We start from the raw sequence: 25,547 nt of genomic DNA on the forward strand, positions 1-25,547 counted from the left end.
TGGAGAATATGCATCATACAAACCTTCAATCTACTCTAAGGCCCCTTGCACACACAGATTTTGGAAGGTCGGTAAAATATCAGCCAACCACATTCCAATAGTGAACAATGGGAGAGCATCGAAGCTTGCACACGTACCGACCATGCGCCGGCACCGACAAAATGCCGGTGAGCTGCTGGCCATTGTCACTGTGGATCGCCGGCTCAAAAACATAGCAACTTATCGTTTGAATGGTAAAAATCCGGCGTTTGTGCAAGCATCACTTCGCCGTAAATAAAATATCGGCCGATATTTTACCGGCCATCCAAAATCGGTGTGTGTCCAAGGGGCTAAATGTGTCAAATTAACTAATACATTTTAATTTTGTACTCAGTAAGGTTGCAGTTTCTATTGAAATTGGAATTATTTGGTGTGTTAACTTTTTCAAAAGTTGTTCTGTCAAGACAGCATTTATAACCCATTTTTTATGGGTCCGTAGGTGGTGCAGCAGATAAATTATGCAAAAGGAATGCACAAAGACCAGCAATGCACCCTAATTTGCAGTGAAGAAAATCTGTATGAAGACTGAATATGCATTAAAATTATAAGAATATAAGTGAAACTTTTGAAACTTATTTTAAACTTGTTTACATATTGATAAAAAAATCATGAAAAAATAAATTTGGTAGCATGTTTTCTAATGAGAATTAAGCATGCATGTATATATGTTGACATTTTGTAAAGTATTAGTAAAATATTCCATTATGTTGAAATCACATTCATTCTAAAATCATGAATATTTTTGTTCACATTGTTTGTACGAGTATTCTTGAGGAACATGTATATAGCACGTGGTTACCATTCTGCGAATGGAGTGAGACAGATAGTACATATATTTATTTGTGTAAATTAACATTAAAAGAATTTATGTCTATAGTCAGATTTTATTTTTTACGAAACCATCACCTTGAGAAACATTCAACTGAAGCGTATCCGACAAGCCTTTTTCCATAAAAACATTTTAAAATCATCAAAAAACAGTACAAAAATAAGACTTCTTTGGGCAGGAGACTAACAGTTTATGTTAACAATGAATTTTTTATGCACACACTTTTTCCAGAGTCTTCAATAAAAAATTTGTCATGTCTTCATTCTCTCTGATTCGCTGAAACTTAAAATCAACAGCAACAGCCCAAGGAAGACTAATTTGAAATGCCTCCAGAACTTTTTGAGTTAAAATTCTCATTAATTCATACTTTTAAAATCCTGGATTCCCTTTGGTTAATTATTTATCACTTTCATTGTTTAAAAACATTATTTATACCAGAGGAATTTCATCGTGTAAATTCTAATTATGTGTGCTTTTTTAAGTCCAAATTTGATACAGTAAATGTATTTACTGTATCTTTACCCTAGGAATATGCCACAATATAAGCAATAAAAATTAAACTTAGGTAACAAAAATTACACTCAATATCCAATCAGGTGTGGATATTGGAAGATCACAAGTATGAAACACAAAAAGATTCTTTGAATGGGCCATAGGTACCTGACTTAAACTAAAATGATTTATTTCAGTTTCTCTAGCAGGCAGAAAAAATAAACTTACAAGAATGGTCCAAAACAAAAGATTATTTTGGCACATTATTAAGTCTATTTGGCAGATTACTCAGAAATACTGCAAATGGTCACTTGCTCTGGTGAAAATAATTTACCAAAACATAAAAGATTTTAACAACATTTTTGCCATGAAACAACTTTTCATTTTCACGCTCTCGGTTTGACATCCTTAATTTCAAAGAGTTTTCGCACAAAATAAACTTGAAGCATGGTGGTGCAAGTAATAAAAAATATTTGAATTAAACTCCAATTCTGGACGTAGGCATTGTTGTCTATCAATAGATTGTAATCACGGCCTTCTCTTCCTCGACTATGATGTTGGTATTGTAGCATATCCTGGATATTTTTTTCGACAGTGCGTATGGTATCCTTCAAAAAAAGAATTTAAAAAATCAGTTTAACAGTTACAGACTCAACAACAGTAACAAATTTGCTTTCTCATCCCCAAACATGAGCTAAACTCTTTCCAGGCAACACATGTAAAACATTCCTTAATTAAATTCACAATATACTTTTCATACCTGGGAGACTTATAAAATTGATGTACATGTTAAAGAAGATAAATTTTTTAAAGTTAATGATATTTTGAGACTCAGAATTGCATGAAGAGAGCAGGTGATTTACCTAGGCACGACCTCTTATGAAAAAGAGTCTTATGGTAATCATCCCAGACAGACATGTTGTGAAATTAATTTGACAATACCATAAAGAACTTATCAAATGATAGAAGGAATGAGAAAATTGACAGTATGTATTTTATAAATACAGCACGCTCCCATTTATCCGGGCTAATGATGGGGAGAGATGGCACGAATAATCAGAAAACAACGATAACTCTAACTTTCACTTAAATGTCTTGTAATGTTCATAATTTACATTAAACAAACAATATATTATTATGTATGCAGTTATTCTTTTACATAAGAGTGCTCCCCGGACTCATTGAGAGCTTTCTTTGCCAGTTCGCCATCTTTTTCGCGGCGATAACATGGTGGTACTTGCATTAATAATGCTTCGTATAAGGCCTGGTTTCGAAAACCACACTTCCGCAGCTGTGTGATCACGGATACAGAAAAGTGGTTTGCACGAATGCTTCAAAACCACTGCTCAATGTCGGAACTAAACTGTCAGGCACCACGTCACATAGTCGTGTCTCGCACAAGTTGCCCGGGTTGCAACTGCTGCGGGACGTGCATCCGTGATCACAGAGCGCGGTCGCACACTACAAGGCTTGGAAAATGGGAACACAATGCTCCCGTGAATGCAGCTAGCACGTGATTGCTTCCGTTTTACGAAGGGGAATCTAATGGAAATAAAAGGCCTGATATATCCTAGTATTAATGCAGTAATTCCGATGATTTTTCATCCGATTTTATTATTTATAAAGATCGTGAAAAAAATTGAACAAGAGTGAAAATCATGCACGGATAATCCGCAACACGGATGTACCGCAGCCGGATAATCGGAGGTCTGCTGTATTCAAATTAACATCTGGTATTGTGTGAAATATACATGAATAAGGTCAAGGTAGAGCTTGATGTTCCTCTAATAAGGTAGCATTTTAGAGACATTTAATGATGGGGCCTATGGTGAGATCACCCCACAGAAAATCAAAGAAGGAAGAAAAACTCAGACAAGCATTGCAAGAAAGTGGCAAGTCAAAACCACTCACTCTTGCAATTTAAAAGAACGTTAATGATAAAATCCTAATGAAATTCAATGTTCTAGATTCTTGAAAGTTTCATAATACTTGAGATGATATCCTAAATACCCTCTTTGGATTAAATATGGCTTCAATTACGAGGTGCAGCAGAAGTAAATGCAATGAGTACCATGTCATTAAGAACATGCAAGATCATTGGTGCAGCTTAAGCCAATGCTTAACTCATAATCCCAGAAGGCAAATCAAATGTTGCGGACCAGAATAACTTCAGTAACATATCTAGAATATACTACATATATGTAGATTAAGTGAGTTCGGGGAAAGAAGAAAAGACGAGGGCTATTGAAGGACTATTTCGATGGGCTGAAATTTAATTAATTATTTCCTCATTTGTCTCATATGCATCTCATTTAAATGGTGGAGGCAAAGTGAACTAACCCTCAGGGCATTTTAACTTAATCAGGGGAACTTAATTGACAAGTAAGCACCAAAGCCAATTCATAAATTGGAACGTATTTCATTTATTGAAGATCTATGCTTCCACTTTTTTTTTTATTCCCTTCTCAGAATGCCCTACAAGAAAGATCCATTCTTTGAATTTTGATTTTTCAAAAGGCAAACCTTGATCCACTGAATTTACAGTGATTGAATGCGACAACACCAATGCAAACACCAGTCAGAAAGGAGCCATCATCCCACCTCTTATCCAAAGCTACTATGTACATCATTTTCTTTAATGTGCTAGAATAACTACTGTTGCTCACTTAATAGATAAATTAGGCGATAAATCTACTAGTAAGGGTCTAAATTTTTGTTTTCATGGCTCCAGCTCTTAGTGCCACACCCAAACAACACGATTTGAGCCAACTAAAAATACGAGTTCAATGCAATGGGCTTGAATTTGCTGAAACCGATCCGTGGTATCCCAGGGAATTTTCTGTGCCAAGTCAGTGGGATTTCACTCAATATTTGAGCATAAGAATTACAATGGAAGTGACTATCATGGGCTCATAATGACCCACCAAATGCTGACACTATTCATGCCCATAGAAAATCCAATTTTTTTTTGCATGAATTCCTTTAAAATTACATGCACTTGTCTAAACATAAAGCAAAATGAAAATCTTAAGAGGCAAAAATAGAATCTGGAATCAATAGAAAAGAACTATGTATACAATTACATGGGAGGCAGAATTCAGCCACTGAATAAGCAAGAAATGGCTTTCAATAGGAAGAAGAACACCGTTGGCACACATATACAAGGATGAAAGAAATTAAATGGTTTATAGTTTCGTTCCTGCAATGTGCAGGACTGTGGTTCTCCATGAGAGTGAGGTTACCTGATGGCTATTATAGGAAGCTTCAGGAATGCATATCATTGGAAAAAGTAAGAGACCACTATAATTGAACAAATAACCAAAAAGAAGGGCTTAGGAGAGAAGAGGAAAACAGAGCTCCCACAGAAATCTAGAATAGGAACTGAGTGATAAATTATGCAACAAATACGCCGAGGGGTTGATTATGTAGTGACAATGGGTTAGAATACTAACATTCATAATTATATATTCCATTTGAATAATAAAGAGAAAAGTAAAAATAAGTCAAAATGAATCCTTAAACACCACTCTCTCAATCCACTATTATCTCCTTAACCCATGTTGAGAATGACCATGATATGTTTCTTCCCCTAATGAATACCAATGGGCATCATGGTTCATAAATCTAATACACCATTTTGGAATAATTTTAGGACATTAACTCAAGTATTAAAATACCAACCGTAAAATTCTGAACGCTTAGATCCAATTCCTCAAGCTCCTTGCTAAATTTGTCCCATTCGTCGTATCTGCAAGGAAATCAACGCAATAAATAATAGCAAACAATGCAAGACAAGAATAAATCCTAATAATATTCATAGATAGGAAACTCATGAGCTTTCGTGAAATAGTATGAGAGATCCTACCCAACATATGGAAAGTATGCTCACCTAATGACAGTGATATAAATATTGACAAGCTTCGCAGCAAAACGCGAAAACTGGTTATCAATGCAAACTCCGTAGTAACCACCTCTCGAACTTGAATCCTGGTAGTCTGAATTGGCTTTCCATTGATAGGGATGTACAATTACTCCATTCGGATCGCGAACGGCAAAGCCTGCCATTCCGTCACCCCCTCTTAAAACCTGAGAGCAGCGAAATAGTGAATGACATCAAGCATGTAGAGCAAAGGAATCACTTCCTATTAACACAATTATTTTACGTACAAGCAATATCGTGACACATAACATAAGGGAACACCGGGTGCATACCTGAAAGCTAACATAGAACGTAGCTCCGGGATTCACATATTGAAAATAACAGTCTTCTTTCCCAGGATCTATATGCACTTTATAGTCCATTGCCACCGCTGGTAAGGACTCATACCACGGGACAGTAGTTTCTTCGCCGCATACCAATATTAATTTAATAAATATCACTAAGGCGATAACCGACGTGGCAGCTATTGAGGCCATATTTTGATATACCCTAACCACCTGTGGAATGAAAGTGAAAGTATAGCTATCAATGACTTACAGTCGTTTGGTTATATGATGGCTATTAATATCTGACGAGAACAAATACTTACATTATTGTCAATCGGTAATATGTTCAAGGAATGAACTTCCTTCTAAAGTTTACAAAATTGCCCAGGACCGAAAATCACCCGTAAATATTGCATGCGCAAAACGATGTTCATATTTCATGTGCTTCCATTTGCCGCGTTGTTTGTACCGTGGTGTGTATTGTTTCCGCGTGCTTCTCCGACTTTTGAATGATTTAAGTGGTTTAAGAGAAGGTAATATCCCCATTTCTCTTTAGATAAGAGTGTAATAAGTGAATTTGTTTCTCTAATTGGGATTTCTCTCCTCTATTTGCATGTACTCGCATGCAGAGTACTTTTGGCAAATGGATTATATATTAGATTAGCAACTCGCATATTCTTGATTAGACTTCTCCCTCGGAAGTTTTATTTTAGCGATTTATATATTGCAATTTTCTGTATTTGCGTCTTTTATAATGTAATACGTCACCATTTAAGTCAAACGTCCATTCGAGATCAGTGTATTGCACTGAATATGAGTAACCTTGCAATGTACGTCCTTCAATCACTGCCTACAGTGAATGCTATTTGAGTAAATAAACACAATTAGACTTAATTTTGCAACCGCGTTCTACATATGGAAGACAAATTCAGTTTAATCTAATTCATATTTATCGGATTTTGTTTTGTTTCTGCATTTTTTTCAGTTATCATTATGAGTATCAAAGAAATAGCATCTCATATTAAGGAACCAGACATGTATAATTTCGAGAAAAGGCTCAGGGAAGCTTTACATGAATTGAGTCTCAAGAGGGTGAGATTTGAATTTATTCACCTTTACATTCGCAATGTAGTAGTATGTTCCGTTTTAGTATATATAGGTATATATCCTGGCGATTCTATAGTTCCAATGTTATGCTAGGGGTTACTGGAAGAGAGTAGAAAGGATCTTAATCAGGCCCTGCTTGTCAAGTACGATCTTGAGAGGAGATTGGACAGAGCATGCCGAGAGCTTGAAGAATCTCAAGTTCAGTTGGAATTGGCTGTTTCTGCAGGGAGGAAATGGGAAGAAGAGAGAGAAGCTGTCCCTTTACATCGGGCTCAATTACAGGTCAGTGATAATGTTGACACAAAACTGCTGTCAAAATTATTGTTTGTGTTACATATTTTATGATATTGGAACTTGCCGTGGTTTTTGATGCATTTTGTATTCTTGAAAATTATTGCTGTATAGCATATCGTACTTATAATATATCTCTACTTTGTTGAGCCAAGAACACGGGGGTGAATATTTCTGCTCTCAGGTACGTGTGAGTTCTTTTCTTATAACCCTCCTTAGTCTTCTCAATGATATTTCTTTGGTTAAGGGAATAAGGAGAGAATGATATGTATCATTTCCATGGAATGTTTTAACTGTCATCACCTCGACATGAAATTAGGTTGAGCATCCATGGGTTTATTTCTGGATAACATAAAAAATGCTAATATATTACATATATGTGCTGTACTTCACTGATTATAAAGACTTTTCAAAATTTAAATCATTCAGGAATTTTTGAAATTCCTCCCTAACTTTTGGCAAAAAATTCTGATTTAGCTGTGGAAAAGAGGTCATACTTTTAGATACCCATTACTATATAGTACTACTCATTTTAATTCCTGATTTGAGCATGCCGTAATTCATATTCAGTTTCATTTTTTATTATCCAGAAAGCCATGTATTTTGGAGTGTGTAATCTCATAGCTTAAAAGTATCAAATTGTGATGATTTATTCTTGCCAGGCTGCTGTTACAGAGAGAGATGCTCTGAAGGAACAGGCTCGAACACTGCAGGTTGGTGTATCTCTTTATTTTATTTTTCTTGCCCATGTAGAAGTACTTAATGAATGGTAGATTCCTGGAAAGTTTTTAGTCTAATAAGTGTTTAAGGTGTGTCTCCATGAAGAGTTAGAATCGTATTAATGGATTGTAAGCACTTTGAATGGAGAGCTTTATGAAACCAATCCTTGCATTATTGACCATTATGATGACATTTTAGTGGCAAAGAAATCTATGTATGTAATGGTTAGTGCATAATTTTTGACAGAAAATTGTAAATTGTGGCAATAAAGCCAGGCCATCCATCCAGGATTACTATGACTTTTTGAAATAGAGGATAATGGCACTGCATTGTGTAAAATTGGGGTAAAAATGAAATATTTCTTCCTTGCAAAGTTATTTTTTTTTGTTTTTGGAAGTTGTAAATTTTTCTAATGATTTGACAGTTATCATTTAATGCAATTTTTCTATAATTTTGATCTTCTGACAGTTTGAAAATGTCGAGCTTAAGAGGAAGGTAGAAGAACTTGAAGGACAAGTACACTGTCTATCCTCCTTCCAGAATGGAACAATTGCTCTTCAAACAAAGGTTGAAGAATTCATTCGAGAAGTAAAGAGGTACATAATAGAAGTACTTGTGATGATTCAATCAATCTAGGTGCCATCTATATTGGAAATATGTATTGACACAATTAAATTACGTCTTATCAAAAATGTCCTACTAGTTTCCCATAATATTCAGTATGAAACTGATTTAAAATGGTACCAATTTTCCAGAAATTGAATCCATAAGCCGAAGTTCCATTTATGGAACAGGTACATAGATGTATTAGATGTGTATCATGTCACTTGGGTTAAAGTAAGGGAATTCGAAGCGTAAACATAAATAAAAACCGAACAGGCCACAAATTATCAACGAACAGACAATAGGACATCTACCATACTCGCTTACACAGACAACTAAAACTTCCAAGTCAATTTCACATATTTATACCTTCTCATCCCATCCTCGTCACCATATATTGTGTCCGTGGGTCAAATGAACTCTGGATTCACAAGTCAACAACAATTTTGTACCGAACACTGAAATCAGTCCCAAACGCCATGCCCATGTCCACTCACCGTGATGGTTCACAAATGATAGAGAGCCCCTTCTCCCAATTCCAACATATCTAAAACAACTGCATTACATGGGTGTACCCAGCGAGAGGAAGGGGGGGGGGCAGCTGTAATGCATGTAAGTATGTATATGTATTATTACACTTATGAGAGTAACTGGCCATAGTCAGTTAGGAATTGAGGGGCTAAGGCCACTTTCGGATGAGCTAACTTTTCGCCGGATGGAGTCACTACGGTACCCCTTTCAATCCAGCTCAGCAGCGTGCCGTCTACATGGTGAAATACAGGCAGTGCTACATTGAGGCCACTTTCAGATGAAATGAATTTTTGAGGGCTGCTGTTCATGGCACGAGGTTGTGAAATTCAGGCCACTTTCAGATGCCGTGTGATGTGCTGTGAACGTGAAGGCGGAAAGTCAACTCATCTGCTGCCTTACTTGGAGGGGAAATGCTTTTTGGATGGTTTATTTCAACTGGTTATGACTAATATTGTATCTTATAACATTTTGCGAGGGTCTGAACCATTTACTCTCCTTGCCTTACCTTGGTGGGAGATACTGGGTTTCATTTTTGGGGATTTCATGGCATCGGAAACGACATCACAATGACACTCCTTGAAAATATAAATAAATACTCTCATAAAAAGTTTTGATGGGGTCATGACCCCTCCCTTTTTGTATTCACCCCTAATCTTCATGATCACTGTCTATACTCATTTCTTTTATTAGTTACAGATCACTTTTTCCTCTCGGTTCCATTTCACTTTTGATATTTTAAAGCATAAATTTTATATTAAGACTATTTGATTTTCAATATAAATTTTCTTTTTGAGGCAATCACAATGCCTTTCACAGGATCATAAAAGATTAGAAAGATCTGTGAAAGCTGCTGCAAGTATAGGGGCCCGACTGGAATTGACAGTACGTCATAATAATTGCATACAAGAAAGGATGAAGGATCAGCAGAGGAAAATGGAAGCTAAAACAATAGCTTTATCTAGTAAGTCACTTTTTCTTATGAGAAGTGCAGGTTTGAGGCATGCTTTTAATGTTTGTTTAAAAAATTTGACTGTTGTTCTATAGTGGTAATTACTTCCTGATTAGAATGACTTATAATTTTCAGCAAAGATCCAAACAAGATGACAGTGCAATCTTACACTATTTATAGTAGTATGAGAAGCTGTATGAAGAAGTAGTATGCGCTACTTTTTATGACAGTCATGATTTCTATTGATGCCTCAGCTGCAGCATAAATTATAATGATTTTACCCTTAAAAACTAAATAAGGTGCCCTGTGGCTTTACGGATAATGCATCTGACTGCGGATCAGAAAATTCATTGTTTAACCCTGTCCTGCATGTACCTACAATTGGAAAACGTTTTTTTGTGCTAGTGAGTAGCATGAGAATATTTTAAACCTCTCTTTACGGAGCTCTTTTTTGGGGGTGAGTTGCCTGGATATTTTCGTCCTTCAGATTTGGGACCCAGCTTAACGGGGGGCACCCGTCACTTACGCCGGCCAATGGACTAGACCCACTAACCCTATCATTGCATTACTAGTGCATTAACAGTGCATTTTTCAACCAAACATGGCATTTGATTTTAAATAATTTACTCTTCTATAAGAATTACTAGCATTTTTTTTAAGCATTGTGGAATTTTAAATGGGTTTCTAGCTTAAATAACAACAAAGTTAGTGAATGCAAGGTAATAAGGCTATAAAGTCAGGAAGTCTGTTATCTATAATGCTAAAATTTCGTTTAAAAATTGCTCACATACAGAGCAAAACAAAGAATTCATTTCAAAGTTTAAAAAATTGTAATATGCAACAAAATATATCATTATATCAAAAAACTAATGATGTTATAATCACTTTGCAACGAATTCCTGCGGTGAGGATGATCAGAAATGAGTGGAAGGGTTGGGCTTAATTGTCGAGGGGTGGCCCTTAGGACTCGCTAAGCTGGGTCTCAGGCCGGGCCTGCATGAATCCAACAATTGCTTCCTCAGCGGTCACTTCCCTTCCCTCTAGTCGGCCCTAACCAACGTCTGTTCGCGTTTAACAACCTGTGATATCTCTACCCGACGTCAGGTGTCCTGCATTTGAAAATGCCCATCGGTTTCACCCTATGTTCGGTGTGAAAGGGTTAAATCCTGGCTGGATAGTTTATTTTTTCTTGTATTGTTAAATATTTTTTGCAAGTTGGCTTTGTATGCCGTCAATCATTTTAAACTTTTCTATTTTGCACTATTTTTTTACTAGTTTTTAGTAGCCTAAAAGGCCTCACTTTTATGAAATAAAATTGAAAAATAATACTACAATTAGCAAAAAATTAATCTAACACCACATATTTTTTTTAAACTAAAAAGAAGAAAATATTAGAAATAATTTAAAAAATAATTTTGACCCTGCTGCTCAAGACTTCACTTCAAAGGGAAGAAAGATTATCTTTATATGCTTTAGCAAGTGCGGAGGATGATTTTTGATGTGAAATGCCCAAACTTTATTAAAACTGTGGCGGGCGTTCAAACCACAGCGCGCCACTGCTGGAAGGCAGCACTGCCTGGAGGGAGATGGGCGGATGGCCCTTGGCGCCGGCAGGGTAACGGGACCCGGAGGAGAGAGTAGCGTCCTGACCAGCTCGAGAGAGACGCTGACGAGAGGGCAATGGAGAAGGACTATCTCGCGTGAGAGACATTGAGCAAGTGTATCGCTTACCATCGCAATAAACGTGGTCGAAAATACTTTAGTGTGTTAATTGAGGCGAGGTTAATATCGCAACCCTAACCTTCCCTTCAAAAACCAAACAAGGTAGAAAACATTAAGTTTGAAATATAAAGAGTGAAACTTAATGCGCTAGGAATTGCATAAATAAGATGGTCAGATGATGTTGATTTTTGGAGTGAATACTACCCCGTTATCCACTCTGGTTCAATATAGGGAAGACCTGATCAAATAGGTGCAGGTTCCTGTGTTAGGATCTGGGAAGAAGAGGTAAAGGTTATGTGAAATATAATGGTATGATTATTATAGCCAAGAAAGAATCCATACCAACAGGCAATGTGATACATATGTAATACAAGTTTATATGCTTACCTGACATGATGATGATGTGGATGTTGAGAAACATTATTTTCAACGTCACCCTCATAGAATGTATACCTACAGAGTACTAGGAGATAGGAGGGATTGTCAAATTGACTTTACTCTAGTCAAAGAAAGATACAAAAACCATATCTTGGATCCACCACTGGTGATAATAATTATGGTCTCATTACCTGTAAGCTTTGGCATTGATGCATTATTTATACCTTAAATCATAATTGTTATTATTCCTTATTTTTCAAGCTGAACTGGAAAAGGTAAAGAGTGATTCTCCCTCTGCTGATCATGATAGTAGCAAAAAGGAGGCACAAGGAATTCATTTTGATGAGGTGGGTGATGTATGTAACTCTGACCTAATTTCATAGAAATTTTTGTATCAATAATACATAATTCCTTTTTCCCTATGCCAGTCATAAGTGGTATAAATTTCCATTATGTATTCAAAACTGCTGAGTGTGTCATAAAATATACCTAATCATCATAAAGGCATTGGGTAAGCTTTTTCATTAAATTCACGTATAAATATGTATTCATTTATTTATTATTTTTCACCTAAATTGCTGTGGAGGAAGGCACAACAAATTTTATAATGAAAATATACCCATCACTAACAATAAGTTGATCCAAAAATTGTTTTATCTCGCCGTCTTATGAAGGGCCTACAACTATCTAGTGCTATCAAGCACTGAGTTTTGATGCTTAGAAAACTAATGCAAATCCAAAATTTTATTCTGTTGATGTAGTTTTCATAATTTGGACCATGATAATGATCTCCTTGACTAGATTTTTAATTTTAAAACTTTTCTGTCGAATTCAGTGGAAGAAAAGTATCAATGAAATGGAGAATAGGTTGAAGTCATCTGAGGAATGCAGAATGAAGCTTCAAAAGACTCTTGATTCAGCTATTAAAATGTCAGTAAGATTTGAAAAAGAATCTAAAGCATTGAAAGAAGAAAATTCTCAGCTTATGCAGTTGAAACAGGCGGCAGAATCTCACCTTCAAGAACTTATAGATAAGCCTCCAAAAAGGTAGAATAAATGTAATCCTGATATGTATAATCTGACTTTTATTTATTGTAGAATGCTCTAAATGAACTTTATTGGTATGTAAATATTACTGATATTGAAACTATTTTGCTTAACCCTTTCACTGCTGTGGACGTACCTAGTACGTCCGCACGGCAGACTGCTGAGGACGTACTTTTTCTTCCTCCCTGCCATGCGGTCAGCACTTTCGCCGAAGCACTTCGAAGGGTCGCTAATCCGCGACCCTATCCTCGAACAGCTCACCCACGCAGGACCGTCTCCTCGTCCCTATGAGCAGGCAGCCTACCTCCCGAAAAGTGACCGCTCTGACATGCAATTTGAAAATCAATCACTCAATACGATCATCAAAAACCTATTGTTTTCATCGCACTCCTGTCAATCATGCAATCAAGTACGTCTTTGAACCGTGTTTCTGCAATGAAAAATAACGGTTTTGTTAACTTTGCTAAAATGGCCATTTTTCCTGTTGTCCGCAGCCACGTTTCTAGAAAAGTTAACAATATCGTTATTTTTCATCGTAGAAACACGGTTAAAAGAGATGCTTGATTGCTTGATTGGCAGGATTGCGATGAAAATAATCATTTTTTGATGATTGGATTGAGTGATTGATTTTCAAATTGCAGTCAGAGTGGTCCCTTTTCGGGAGGTAGGCCCCCCGCTGGTAGGGTCGAAGGTGGACGGTCCCACTGGACGGTCCTGCGTGGGTGAGCTCGTCAAGGATAGGGCCGCGGATTAGCGACCCTTTGGAGGGTGTACCACACCCATCCTGGAAGTACCTGCTCCATGGGCCCAGGAAACGCATTTTAACATTTTCGCCGCATGTGAGGAGTAGGTTTTCGGAGATTGAACAGCAGCGAAAGGGTTAAGCATGAAGACTTCAATGATAAATTCAGGAATATAAGAGCCCAATTAACCTCTCAAATAATACTATACATGTTACGCAAAACCGAATAGGACATTGGTTTTCAGCTCTGACAATAGAGGTCAGAATGTGGTTTTAAAGAGAATGCTGATTTTTACTTTAATGTCTTATATGTTTAAAAATTTGGGCACCGCAAAAAACGAGATATACCATAAGGGGTGTTGAAGGTATGTGAACCCTGACCTGTGATACCATGAACTGCATCAGCATATAAAAGGGATAGGATACATATTGGGGAAAATAAATCTTTAATAATCAATCTCTTTCTTGGAAATTAAAGGCAATTATTCATGGTAGTGATCACCCTCTGGCATAGCTGCTGACATATTTATCCTGTTCAGTATCCCATTTGCTCACTTGATATAATTGTTTGGAGGCAGGTAGTCACATCAACTAGGCACATAGCTATGGGGTCCCCTGGAATTTTTTTCTCTTGAGGAGACTAGCTACAATATATGTATCTACTGAGGAGACTGCTGACACGGGAGCACTCCATTCCTCCTCTGACACTCAATTTTTTTTATTATTATTTAATTTTATTAAATCTGCCTTCAAAAAGCAATGAATTTAACTTTCAGGATAATGCAAAAAATGTATCTGATTGCATATAGAGCTAATTTAATAAAAAATAGCTGATTTAATGAAATATATATAATTTTCCTATGCATGTGAATCAGCAAAAAAATATCAGAATAGACTAAACAATAACATTATTAAGCATGGCTTTTATTTTTAAAAATCTTGAAAAAGGTTGGAGAAAAGTCATTGACATTACATTATTTGTGACATTCACTTTACCTACTTCTACTGTTTATGCTTTGTGCTAGAGGACTGTTTTTCATTGAAAATTTCACTTGCAATAGGGATATCCCAACCAAAGACGAAGAAGTTCAAGTAAGCTGTCCATCAGTGGAAATTCCAACCCCAGATTATGCCAATGTAACATCTTCTAGCATTGAGCAATTGCAATGTTACCGTGCCGAGGAAAAGAAAATGGAGGAGTGAAATTTTTTAACATCGTGAAAATATATGATACGTATTGCATTGTGTTCTAAGTTTGTTTACTTCACTTTGTCATTTCCTTGTATGGAAATAATTCCTCCTCTTGTTAGTGGTCATCAGACCTCTTAAGGCTGTCTCATTAGAATGTTGTTTTTTGAAAGTCTGTCATTTTATTTAGAGAATATTTTCAAAAGAACTGGAAAATACGAAAAATATGTCTAGTAGTTGTGCTAGACGAAAATGTCACATTAACTTCCTTTTCGAGTATAAAAACTGAATTCATTACGGGAAGAATTTTTTTTGCTTATGTGCGCGAGGATGGATATATGCATGTAAGTTAAAATGGTAAATGAGTTGGAATTGTTTAATTGACCGCAACACCAATATTTAAGACCTTCGCGGAACTATATAAAGTTTATTCTGGAAAATTTTATTACCTGTTTATAAATATGTACTAATGTATTTCTGTGTTAAACTAGAATATTTTACCTTGTAAACTGTTGTAAACCCTTTATGCCATAAATATATGTTTTTCTCGGTTTAATACTATTTTCGTGCTAGACTTTGAAATATAGCTCTTCCTTCTCTGTGTTTCTTTTGATTTATTTTAATAAAACATCATGCGGTGAAACTTGGGTAAAAAATACTCTAGCGTAAGGTAAATCACTATTTTAAGTCACTACGAAATTCGCGGGAGGTAAATGATACGGTTGGTTGTTTTCATTTACGATTTCCATATAGCTGCTTCTCCAATGAATCTTTTCAAGGAAATCATCGTGAATAGTAGCCCATTGTAGATTTTAAGAGCATTATTAATTATTTTTGAATGTGTGATCAAGTAACGAGCGTCGGTAAAGCGCGCCATTTTGCTTGTCGAGGATTGGTCTACTTGGCGTCGACAAAAAGTTCACACCCCTTTACGAACGGCCAATCGGAAAACAGGAAATGCCGCTATTCTTTCGAAAGGTTCTCACCAGTCCAGCGTCTTGTTTTGCTCGGAGCAGTTGCAAACCCTTCGCATCGTCGACTGAGGGGCCGGGTTACATCTTTACTGTCTAACTCCCTGAGATGATTATGAGCTTATCAAACTCATATTCGCACAAGTCGGCTAGAAGCACAGAAATCAGAAAGGTAAGCAATTTTAAAGCTTTTGTTTCATATAAGTGCCTGAAACAATGCTAAATTGAGTTAAGTTGTCTCATAACTAAACTCCTTATTTTCTTCTTGTAATCGTACAGTAAAATTTATTTTCAGATACGAAAGCCTTTGATGGAGAAGAAGCGACGAGCAAGGATTAATAGCAGTTTAGAAAAATTGAAGAAAATGATACTGAGCTACAGTGGCACCGTGAAGGAGGTGAGTTTCTCTCTGTAGGCAGTTTTTTTTACGCTTTCTCTTACATTCTGTAAGTATTCGGAAGAGCCGAGTTTCCTTGGCTGCTTTTTTAACTTCTTTAATGAACAGCTAATAGTTATGTGGGGTGTTAGTGCTATTTAGTGAATAAATTTCTCTTTATCAAGTATTAATCAAAATATTACTAATTGCATCAGGTATGTTACCTTTTCGATCAGGGCATTAAATTATGTTTAAATTGGCCAAATTATTTGTGCATTATATGAGCTATTTTAAAAGTAATTACCTTCAGTATAGAATAAAATTGTTTTCCAGCACAATTTATATGGATTTTTTTATTGTCATTCCACTCAAGAAAGACATTTAGTGATATTTTATCTCTGCTTGGCATCCATATGTACAGAAAATATTGCCTGTGGCTAACTATTATTATCAAACTGCTAATGGAAAACACTTTTTCCGAATCCCAACTTGAAAACTCTTATTTTTGTCGCATGTTATTAAACAGATGGATTTTATTAAGAGATATATTTTCACGACCGTGTGCGTCATATGCGCGAAAGTGGCCGTTGCAGTTGGCGAAAGGTCTTAACTTTCTTTCAAATTTCTTCTCGTTCCTCCTTCATCCCATTCGATGTACTGTACCAGTTATTTGGTCCCTCAATTCACGCAAAAATGATACGTTAGTTATCATTTTCGGTAGCTCTGTTTTATGTGAGGTTGCTCCACGTAGAGGGAATCATAAACTTTTTTTCGTCAGCAAAATCAAGGTTTCCAAACATTTTGGTGGTGGTGTGAGTTCGTTTATCGTTCTTGTAAAATTCTTGTCCCTCATTCGGCGGATGTTGCGGTATCTAGTGTTTGAATAAAATCTGTTAGTTTATATTATCTTATCTTTATGTGTTATGATCAACGCTCCGATGAAAATTTTTTAACGGAATTTTATCCGATTTATGTTAACGAAATTACAATAAATAACCGTAGGTCACTGTATCGGTACACCGATGGAAATCGGAGGATTTATTATTAAAAATATTGTTTCTTGGGTACAATGAAGAGCATGATCACAGTCAGTAGCTAATAATATGCTGCAATGGGCATGTTGGCGCTTACTCAGTCATTCCGAAACTACCGTCAGAAAACCTCTTATCTGGGGGAGGCGAAGACTAGCCCCAGCATTATCATTGTGTCCTTGAATCCTTTAATACTTTCCCACTTATAATTAAAGTATTTTTCTATCATATTTCACATTCATTTTGGTTAGAAATCGAAATACGGGCGCAGAGAATGTGTGTGAATAAATCCTAATGTTTTTAGGTTAACAATTTTTTTTCATAAAATTGAGGCGATCTTAGTCAACAATTTCCAGAGACATCTCTAATTGTAAAAGCTGATGTTGCCTTAGCCCATTTTCATCTCACTAACGTGATTTGACTGTAATTATTCTATTAGTGGCATAATAACTCAAACATTAGTCGGGAGACGAACCGAATTTAATTTTTATCATGTTTATTAAAATAAGTTTATATTTTATCAGTTTTTTTTTGTCGAAACGAAATCGATGTTAATCAACATTTTTTCGCATCCTAAGACGAGGATCGCCGTCAGATCTCGAAAAAAATGGGATTTGTTAAATGTAATTTCAAGAAAATTTAGAGTTGGAGCCTATATTTTGTGGTTAGTCGATGGATTATAATTATTATGTATTATGGAGAGAGCCAAATAACGTTTTAGCTAGCCTTCTTGAGGCCTGGTTACACAGTACATTAACACGTACGATTTAACGTCTGTTTGCATAAATGACTTTTGTGGGTCGGAAACGGAACATGAACGAATGCATGAACCAAATTAGAACAGACTCTATTTTATTTACATACATACGCACAAGTTGAGTGGTTACACGGTGCATTTTCGTTATCATTCGCGCGTTCATACATTTAGACATTAACTCGTACGTGTTAATATATTATGTAACCAGGGCTTAAGAATAGATTTCATCTTATTCATTTGGGATCTTAGAGATAGTCAATACCTATGCGACTACCTAACAAATGCTTCCATCGATTGCGCAGGAACCGCAGCCGGCGAAACTGGAAAAGGCTGACATACTGGAAATGACGGTGCGGCACCTGCAACGGCTGCATCAGCTCCTCCAGGCGGACAGCGGCGGCAAATGTACAGTGGGTCCGGTGGGTCGCCGGCGCCCCCAAGAGGCCGAAGTGAATGGCGAGACAGCGGGGCGACCACTCTCTTGGGAGTGGGGACCCCTCCTTTGTTGCTCCGGCTGGGAGGGAGGAAAGGGTTTATCTTCGGTGGAAGACCCGCCCACCCCGGGGTGTGAAGAAAGGCCCGCCACTGCACAGGGGATCGAAAGGGGTCGTCAGCCGCCCCCCGGGTCGTCTGGGAAGGCGGGGGCCCATCAGCGAGAAGGTGGCAAGGAGGTGTCACAGGGTCGCGGTCGGGTCTGGAGGCCTTGGCAAGTTGCAAGCAGGCCTCCCTCCTAAGGAGATATCGTCATCTTGTAAATTACGCTTGGGAAAGCCTTTTTCGTTCCCACGAAAAAAAAAACATTGTACTAGCACTCTACTGTGATCAAAAATCGCTTGGTGAAGTGAAGGAATTCTTCATTTTCGAATTCTTTGGTCATTACCTTATATGTATAATAGGAATGAGTTCGTGATGGTATGGAAATTTATCGCTCAGTACCGAATTTATACTATATATACACCGTTAAATAAATTATGTCGCGGTTGTTTTGGCCAAAAGATATTTTGTGTGTAGTTTATGGTGACGAACTACGCACAAACTGCAAATAACTAATTTTAAATCCATTTTGAATGTATTTGGTACTGAGAGGCAAACATTAGATTTTTGGGGACAGTCAATATTGGTAGATTACATTATATCTAATGACTAGATATCTTTCCTTAAACCTCGAAAACATTAATCTTCTCCCAATAGCAAAGATATTTAGAAAGGTTTGTAGACTTTATGAGTTACTTCCTTCCAATTCCTTGACCATTATGCCATCGATGATTTTTTTACTTGACGGCAGCCTATAATGGGTGGAATCAAGCCACTGCTATTAATTTTTTTAGTCTTCTGTGTGACATATAAAGACTATGGCGATAAATAGTCTTATTTTCTCATTCTATTTCTCTTTCTGCATTCTTAATTATCTATCTGTTTGTGTGTAAAAATGTGATATCGGGGAGTAGTTGTTTATTTCGCACCGATATTATATTTATATTAGTGTGGTTCTATTATATTTCTGTGATAACATGTTAATTTAGTCTACCCATTTCATGTTTATTTACCACAAGTTTGAGTCTTCATTTGCTCCGCGTAATATTATTTATCGACTATTTATTTTTGTGTCATTTTAATTTAAAGAAGCTCCTCAAATTTGTTGTTGAATGCAAAATAATCATTTCCCCATTTGAGATGTTGTGGTCGGCCTATTTCAAAAGATATTTGAATAAAGGTTATGCGTACTAATTTTTCATCATGCGTATAACGTTTACGCATATCAACGTTTTACGTTTATGTGTGTCAAATATATTAAATGAATTGTGATTGTAAATATGACGAATAATTTAGAAATAAAAATGATGATATCGAGTTTACTATTAATAGTTTTTCTCATTCAGTATCCAAATCCATCCTTGATTTTTTTATAAATTTATAATCTTTTAACTGAAGAACGCAATTAAGGAGCTGAAAAAGACAATACAAAATACTTCCCGAATGCCTCGGGATTTGTTTTCTTCGCGGCAGCCTTAGAAAAATTAGCCCTCATGTTGGGTCATGAGTGTTGGGAATTATGGAATCAGAGTTAAATGGCGAAGGATACGTTTCTGATTTATATATTTCAGGAAACCCAGCGCTGAAACCGTGAAATGAATTCACGGAACGGAAAATGCGGAGGCTGGGTAAATAATTCCCTCATATCTAGGTATAAAATAACAGATTAAAACGCAATGGAATATGAGCGGTGGATAGAGCATAACCTATCTTGCTAGTTTTCCAAACTCTATCCACCATTTATTGGAAGAAATCCGACCTTTATCTGAATTTTTACGGGAAAGTATTTTGAAATGATGCTGCGATGAATATTAGCTGAGAAAGGTTTCAATTTGAGGGCCATATTCCCTAAGGTACTGTTTTTACAATAATCTATGCATAAATTAATATATTCATAATACATTAATTCGTAGTTACCTCTTCGCTGTTTTTTTTTTTTACTTCCTTGACTCCGGAAAAGCGAATTAAATGGTACGAGCGGGCAGCGCCCGCTCCCAGCGGGCTTCCCCCGCTCTTTTCAATGTAGGTCCACAGAGGGATAGGCGCGTTTCTAATTTTAAAATGTATAAAATGTAGAAAAAAAATACAGGGTCTTATGTACTAATTTAATTGGAATGTTCATGTGCAAATTGAAGTCAGAGGACCTGTGTTAAACGCACATGATGACTCATACTTACGTATCAACAGGAGGCTTGAATGTGGAATCAGCCGCATTTGGATAAAAGTTATTTAAAGAGTGCGAGATATTGTTGCAAATGAATAAAAGTATCAGTTTGTGCGCCGTTAACGTCAGGAATATTTACAGGCTTTTTTTTTTAATTATTTAAAAACCAATTTTAGGAAACAATAGCAATATCTAGGAAGTAAAATATGCCGTCGCATGTTCTCTGATGAATTCTGTGCATTTTGGTACCTCAGTTTTAGAGTTTGGTTGCGTATAAGTTGAGAAAAAGGTATCTATTCGGTAGAAATAATATAGAAGATTAGAAAAAAGTTGTGGCCATAAATGCGTTCACATGTCTTAATTCCGTCATTTCGATGTTGAGGCTACTGAATGAATATAAAATTTAATGATTTCATTTTATCCGTGAAGTATTTTCATTAATTATATTTATATATTAAATCGGCTAACGAAAATTAATATTAGTATTGTAATTATGAATTTTCTTTGTTTCTTACGAATCAATCTAGCTGTAAGGTGAACTCCAGCTTCAGAATTCTCAATTTAGTGACATATATTATCGCGATGGATCTTATTCTGACAGATACGTTACGTAATGTCATAGCTATAAAACATGAATGAGCTCTGAGACATACCAGTCTAAGGGGGTAACTTGCATGGAAACCATCACCACCGGAAATTTCGCAAGGGGAAATACATCCACTCTTTAGGAATAAATGGGGCGTCGACCTTAGGCACAATAACGAAAGTTCTCTCGGAAACCGGTATCTCTGTTCTCAAAGAATCTCCGGTGGACCCACAGGATGACCTTCCTGACTGATCCGTTGCTAAGGAGAATATCTCACCTTTTTATTGGGAGGATAAACTCAATTTAATATTTTAAATTTTTATTTAACACGGTCAATAAAAACGTTGGATTTTTATGGAGGAATTCACCATTTCAAACTATTCTCCTAATTTAATCGAAAAATATTGAATAATTTTTTGATTGTAACATAGCATTGAAAAAGGTCAATTTTTTCTCCTTCTTACGTTAGTAAAATAGTTCACTGCCTAGAGTGTTGATGGACCGATGTACGTAGTAATAGTTTTCATTACAATAAAAGAATTAACACGGTGTACATCATTCCTAAAGAATTTTAATTTTCTAATGGAGAATTTTTATGATTACGCTCCATTTCAACTGCAATCGCCATAGATGAAAATATCTTTAGATTAATTGACAAAGAAAAGATTAATAGATGGAGAATGGCATTTAATAGAAACATATTAGGAATTTCGGAATTTGCTTAAGATTCTTTCATCAGATTTAGAATTTTGCCGTAGTCGAATGAGAATCGCTGATACTCAACGTCTACGTGAAATACGAAAGAATGCGTAAAATATAGAACTTGAACAGTCGTGGACAGAGATCGTGGTAACAAGTGAAAAAATAGGAGCTGTTGACATATCAATATCGATGTTTTTCAAATTCTCTCTCCATGTCTTTAGACTGCTGATGTTCTTATCGTCGATGCCGGAGGTGATGCCAGCGGTTGATGAGTTGTTAATGAAATCAGTTTTGTAATTCACTATTTTTGATCGTGGGTGTTGATTATCGACTCCATTAGGGGGTTTTTACTCAGAACATTTGTTGGGTAGGAATCAAGAATCGGGAATATTTTACAGATATATAAATAATTAATCTTGGAACCTAAACGTTTTTAGAGTAGGAAGGCTTAGGAGTTAAAAAACGTTATACTCTGCCGTGTAGTAAACCCTCCCTATTTGATACGTACAGGGACTTGGTTTGATGGGTACTGGTTACGCATACGAAGGGGATGTATGTTAGGATTTTTGGTTTCGGGGGCATTGCACCACGGTAAATGTGGCATAGATGAACCTAATGGGTTGCTATTATTATTCGTAGTAACGAGATGGGGAGCACCAATTACAGGTCCCTAGGTTGGGTTCACGTAACTTTATCTGGGATATGGCAAGATCCCTAAGCAAGATCATTTTTAACTGGCGAAATCAGAGAAACTGTTGCATCATCTTAAAAGTCAACATTTACGGCCAACCTCCTTAATTGATCGCTTATGGAAATTCGAGAGAAAACTATAAAAGCCGAAGATCCAAGCGTGATGGAGCGGAATTTTTCCATGTTGAAATAAACAATTGCAATTTTCCGAGTTTATAAAATTATTCTGGCTATATCATCTTCAAAGTGAAACTTAAATCAAAACATACGTCGGAATACATTTTGCAATCGTGGAAAATTGCAAGTGTCTATTTTAATAAGAAACAAAAGTAGCCGATACTCTCCATTGAGGAAAAGCATTGCTCCGTTACGTATTTAACTTATACTTTTTATTTACTTATTTTCGTATTTTATCTCTTTGCGTGACGTATAACTCGTTTAACCCTTTCTAACCCAGAGGTGCTTCAGGGAGAAATAAAATTTCAAGACTTCTTATTTTATAAATGTGAAAATTTTCTGTTCAATCATAATTTCTGTGGCAGCTACATATTTCGGCATTAAACGTTGCAGCACAAAAGAAGACGTAGTTTAAATATTTTCTAAATAGAGCTGAAAATGTATACATTTTTGAGGTTACTTTGGGTTAAAGCTTGGAGTAAATGTTTTTAAATGTTCGTAGCCTTTGCTTGCATTTATCTGTGCTTCAAGTATGAAAAATACGTTGGAGAAAATGTATAGGCAAAATTTAAAAATCAAGATAAAGATAATGTTGTAAAGAGTAAACTTCATACACATTGAAAATTTTAAGATGATAAAGTACAAAACGAATAATGCGTCATGTATAATGACTGTCCAAGCGAAAGAAATGTGTCGTCCAATGGTTTTCATTAATTGATACATCGTGGAAGCTTTTTGAAACCGTCCGATCGCTAAACTGATTTGGCGAATGGTTTGAAAAGGTTCATACTTTTTTGGGTGGGATATATCGCCTTGGAATCGTCTGGGGTAAAGGGTTTCCCCTTCCTACACTTGCCCTTCGTGGGAATTGCGCCGTTGAGAGACCCTTAAGACCCTGAGCTGTGCACCCTGGCCCCAAGACGGGGACCTCGCACTTCTAAGGACCGGAAGCTTTCTTCAAGGAGCTGGTAACGCCCACCTTGCCCCATCCCTTTATTGTGAAAGATTTTCCGTTGGCTCTTTTGCAGGTTCTTCGAGGAGATTTTTCTAGCGGCGGTGAAATGTGATCCTGCAGGGAGGAGTTGTTATATGGGAGTTGAAAAGGACATTCAAATCAAAAAGAGACGTTGAAACCCAACGGAATTTCCAAGCAATGTTTTCGTGGGAGAACCTTTTTGATCGCCGAATACACCTGATGCAAGAAACTGACGATGAGAAATCGAAATTTGTCGGTTGGAATTTGAATTGTGGTATGTGTGTCGCTATTACGGCCGTTTTACGCGGGCACGTCACTGAGCAATCTGACGTATGTACCAAAAGGCGCAATTAAAATTGCGTCGTGTAAAGCGGTGCATTGTTAGGACCAGCCCCATGACACTTCCTATCCCACTCCATTGGGAACCCACGGTCTTTTATTGAAGTCGTTTCCTCAACCTGACGCACGTTTGCCGGGGCGGCGCCACGTATTCTGGAGGGCAAGAATTAGCGGGTAAGTTAATTTCCGCATTGTTGAGCGCATACTACAGGTGAGTGGAAATAGTCATTTTTGTAATTAATTAAGATTTAGTTTTCATTCATTTTCGAATGTTAGTCTTCTGCATTATTTCCTTATTGTTCTACATTAATATTTCGTGGATATATATCGCGGATTTACTGAAAAAAGGAAAATTCCGTGGACGTGTGTGGTACCGCGTTGCACCACTGGTTATGGCCACAAGACTTCGGGGATTTCGCTTTTTAGAGTCCCCAAGGACCCTGAGAAGCGATGAAATAGCTGTACGATTCCTTTTTTTGGTGTGCCAAAGCTCCAAAATTTATACATATTTTAAATTACAGGTTCTGCTGTTCCAGTGGTCAATGTCATTCACAGTGGAGGAATGAAGTAACAGAAAATGCAAGATGTGCGACGGCTCTCATCAACTATTCATCATTCTCTCCTACTAAATTGAATCTCTTAGAATGATTAGTAATTAGAAATAGAAATTAGTAATAGAAAGAATTAATAGAAATGTTAAATTGTGAGTATTTAAATATATTTTTCATGACATTACCTTGCATTGATTGTATAAATAATCTCAATTTCAATAGCTTTGTGTAATCATTCTGGAAATGTAGATTTGATGTGTGTGTACATTATATAAGTTGGAAAAATGTGTATCGTTTTCATTCTTAATACCTCTTTCGATGATTTCTTTTAATGCAGCTGTTATCGCTGGTGCCTGCAACTCTCATGAAAAGTACATTTACCGCGTATTAGCAGTATTAGCCTGTGGTTTCTGTCGTACTACTCATCTCATTTTTGGGCGAGGGATAATATTTCAGATTTGCCAGCACCTGAAAGTGACCAGACATCCGCAAATCCCTCGGATTATATCCATTGCACTGTTTTCGTGGAAGTTTATTCGGAAATTATTTGCAAAATCTCTTTCGTTCTTATCTTTCATATGGTATTTTACTTCCTTAAATCTCAAATTATTCCTTTGGTGAGTAGGCAAGCATCGTTATAAAATAGCCTTTGACGGTAATAATGGTACTTCCGGAAATTATTCACCCTGTTCAACGATTAAATATGCCTATTCTATACCCCAGGGGCGGATCCAGGATTTCTTTCTGGGAGGGGCACAAGCAAGGCCGTATCCAGGATTTTGTTCAGGGGGGGGGATACCTTGAAGGATACCTTGTTACACAAAACGAACGAAATGATAATGGGACCGT

At 36.6% G+C, this 25,547-nt stretch overlaps 4 protein-coding genes across 5 annotated transcripts in view; 3 read left to right on the forward strand and 1 right to left on the reverse strand.

The window, feature by feature from the left end:
- Nucleotides 1-913, forward strand: part of LOC124159071 (vacuolar protein sorting-associated protein 13D) — a 101,203-nt gene extending 100,290 nt beyond the window's left edge. Inside the window, exon 68 of the mRNA XM_046534587.1 lies at nt 479-913. Within this exon, the coding sequence (XP_046390543.1) occupies nt 479-568 (90 nt within the window). The 3' untranslated portion in view covers nt 569-913. The remainder of the gene's footprint in view (nt 1-478) is intronic.
- On the reverse strand, nt 904-5,983 carry LOC124159073 (transmembrane emp24 domain-containing protein 6). The gene is made up of 5 exons (XM_046534591.1): nt 5,890-5,983; nt 5,573-5,797; nt 5,250-5,446; nt 5,042-5,108; nt 904-1,968 (listed from the first exon to the last, which is right to left on the reverse strand). Exons 2-5 carry the CDS (start codon nt 5,774-5,776, stop codon nt 1,747-1,749), a joined length of 690 nt encoding a protein of 229 aa, XP_046390547.1. The 5' UTR covers nt 5,777-5,797; nt 5,890-5,983; the 3' UTR covers nt 904-1,746.
- A 12-nt stretch (nt 5,984-5,995) lies between these two features.
- Nucleotides 5,996-15,400, forward strand: LOC124159072 (myosin-2 heavy chain-like). Of its 2 annotated transcripts, none has more exons than XM_046534589.1 (9): nt 5,996-6,099; nt 6,552-6,658; nt 6,767-6,955; nt 7,627-7,677; nt 8,153-8,280; nt 9,613-9,779; nt 12,129-12,214; nt 12,703-12,914; nt 14,718-15,400. In XM_046534589.1, exons 1-9 carry the CDS (start codon nt 6,006-6,008, stop codon nt 14,857-14,859), a joined length of 1,176 nt encoding a protein of 391 aa, XP_046390545.1. In that variant the 5' UTR covers nt 5,996-6,005; the 3' UTR covers nt 14,860-15,400. The 2 variants fall into 2 exon arrangements, with proteins under 2 accessions (XP_046390545.1, XP_046390546.1); XM_046534590.1 differs by lacking the exon at nt 5,996-6,099 and adding an exon at nt 6,137-6,396.
- Nucleotides 15,401-15,498: 98 nt separating this feature from the next.
- On the forward strand, nt 15,499-19,835 carry LOC124159074 (transcription factor HES-4-like). Its single transcript, XM_046534592.1, has 2 exons — nt 15,499-16,212; nt 18,282-19,835. The coding sequence occupies exons 1-2, from the start codon at nt 16,126-16,128 to the stop codon at nt 18,711-18,713; spliced, it is 519 nt and encodes a 172-aa protein (XP_046390548.1). The 5' UTR covers nt 15,499-16,125; the 3' UTR covers nt 18,714-19,835.
- The last annotated feature ends 5,712 nt before the right edge of the window (nt 19,836-25,547 follow it).

Source organism: Ischnura elegans, chromosome 5 (genome assembly GCF_921293095.1).
Source record: "Ischnura elegans chromosome 5, ioIscEleg1.1, whole genome shotgun sequence".
Classification (NCBI taxonomy): domain Eukaryota; kingdom Metazoa; phylum Arthropoda; class Insecta; order Odonata; family Coenagrionidae; genus Ischnura; species Ischnura elegans.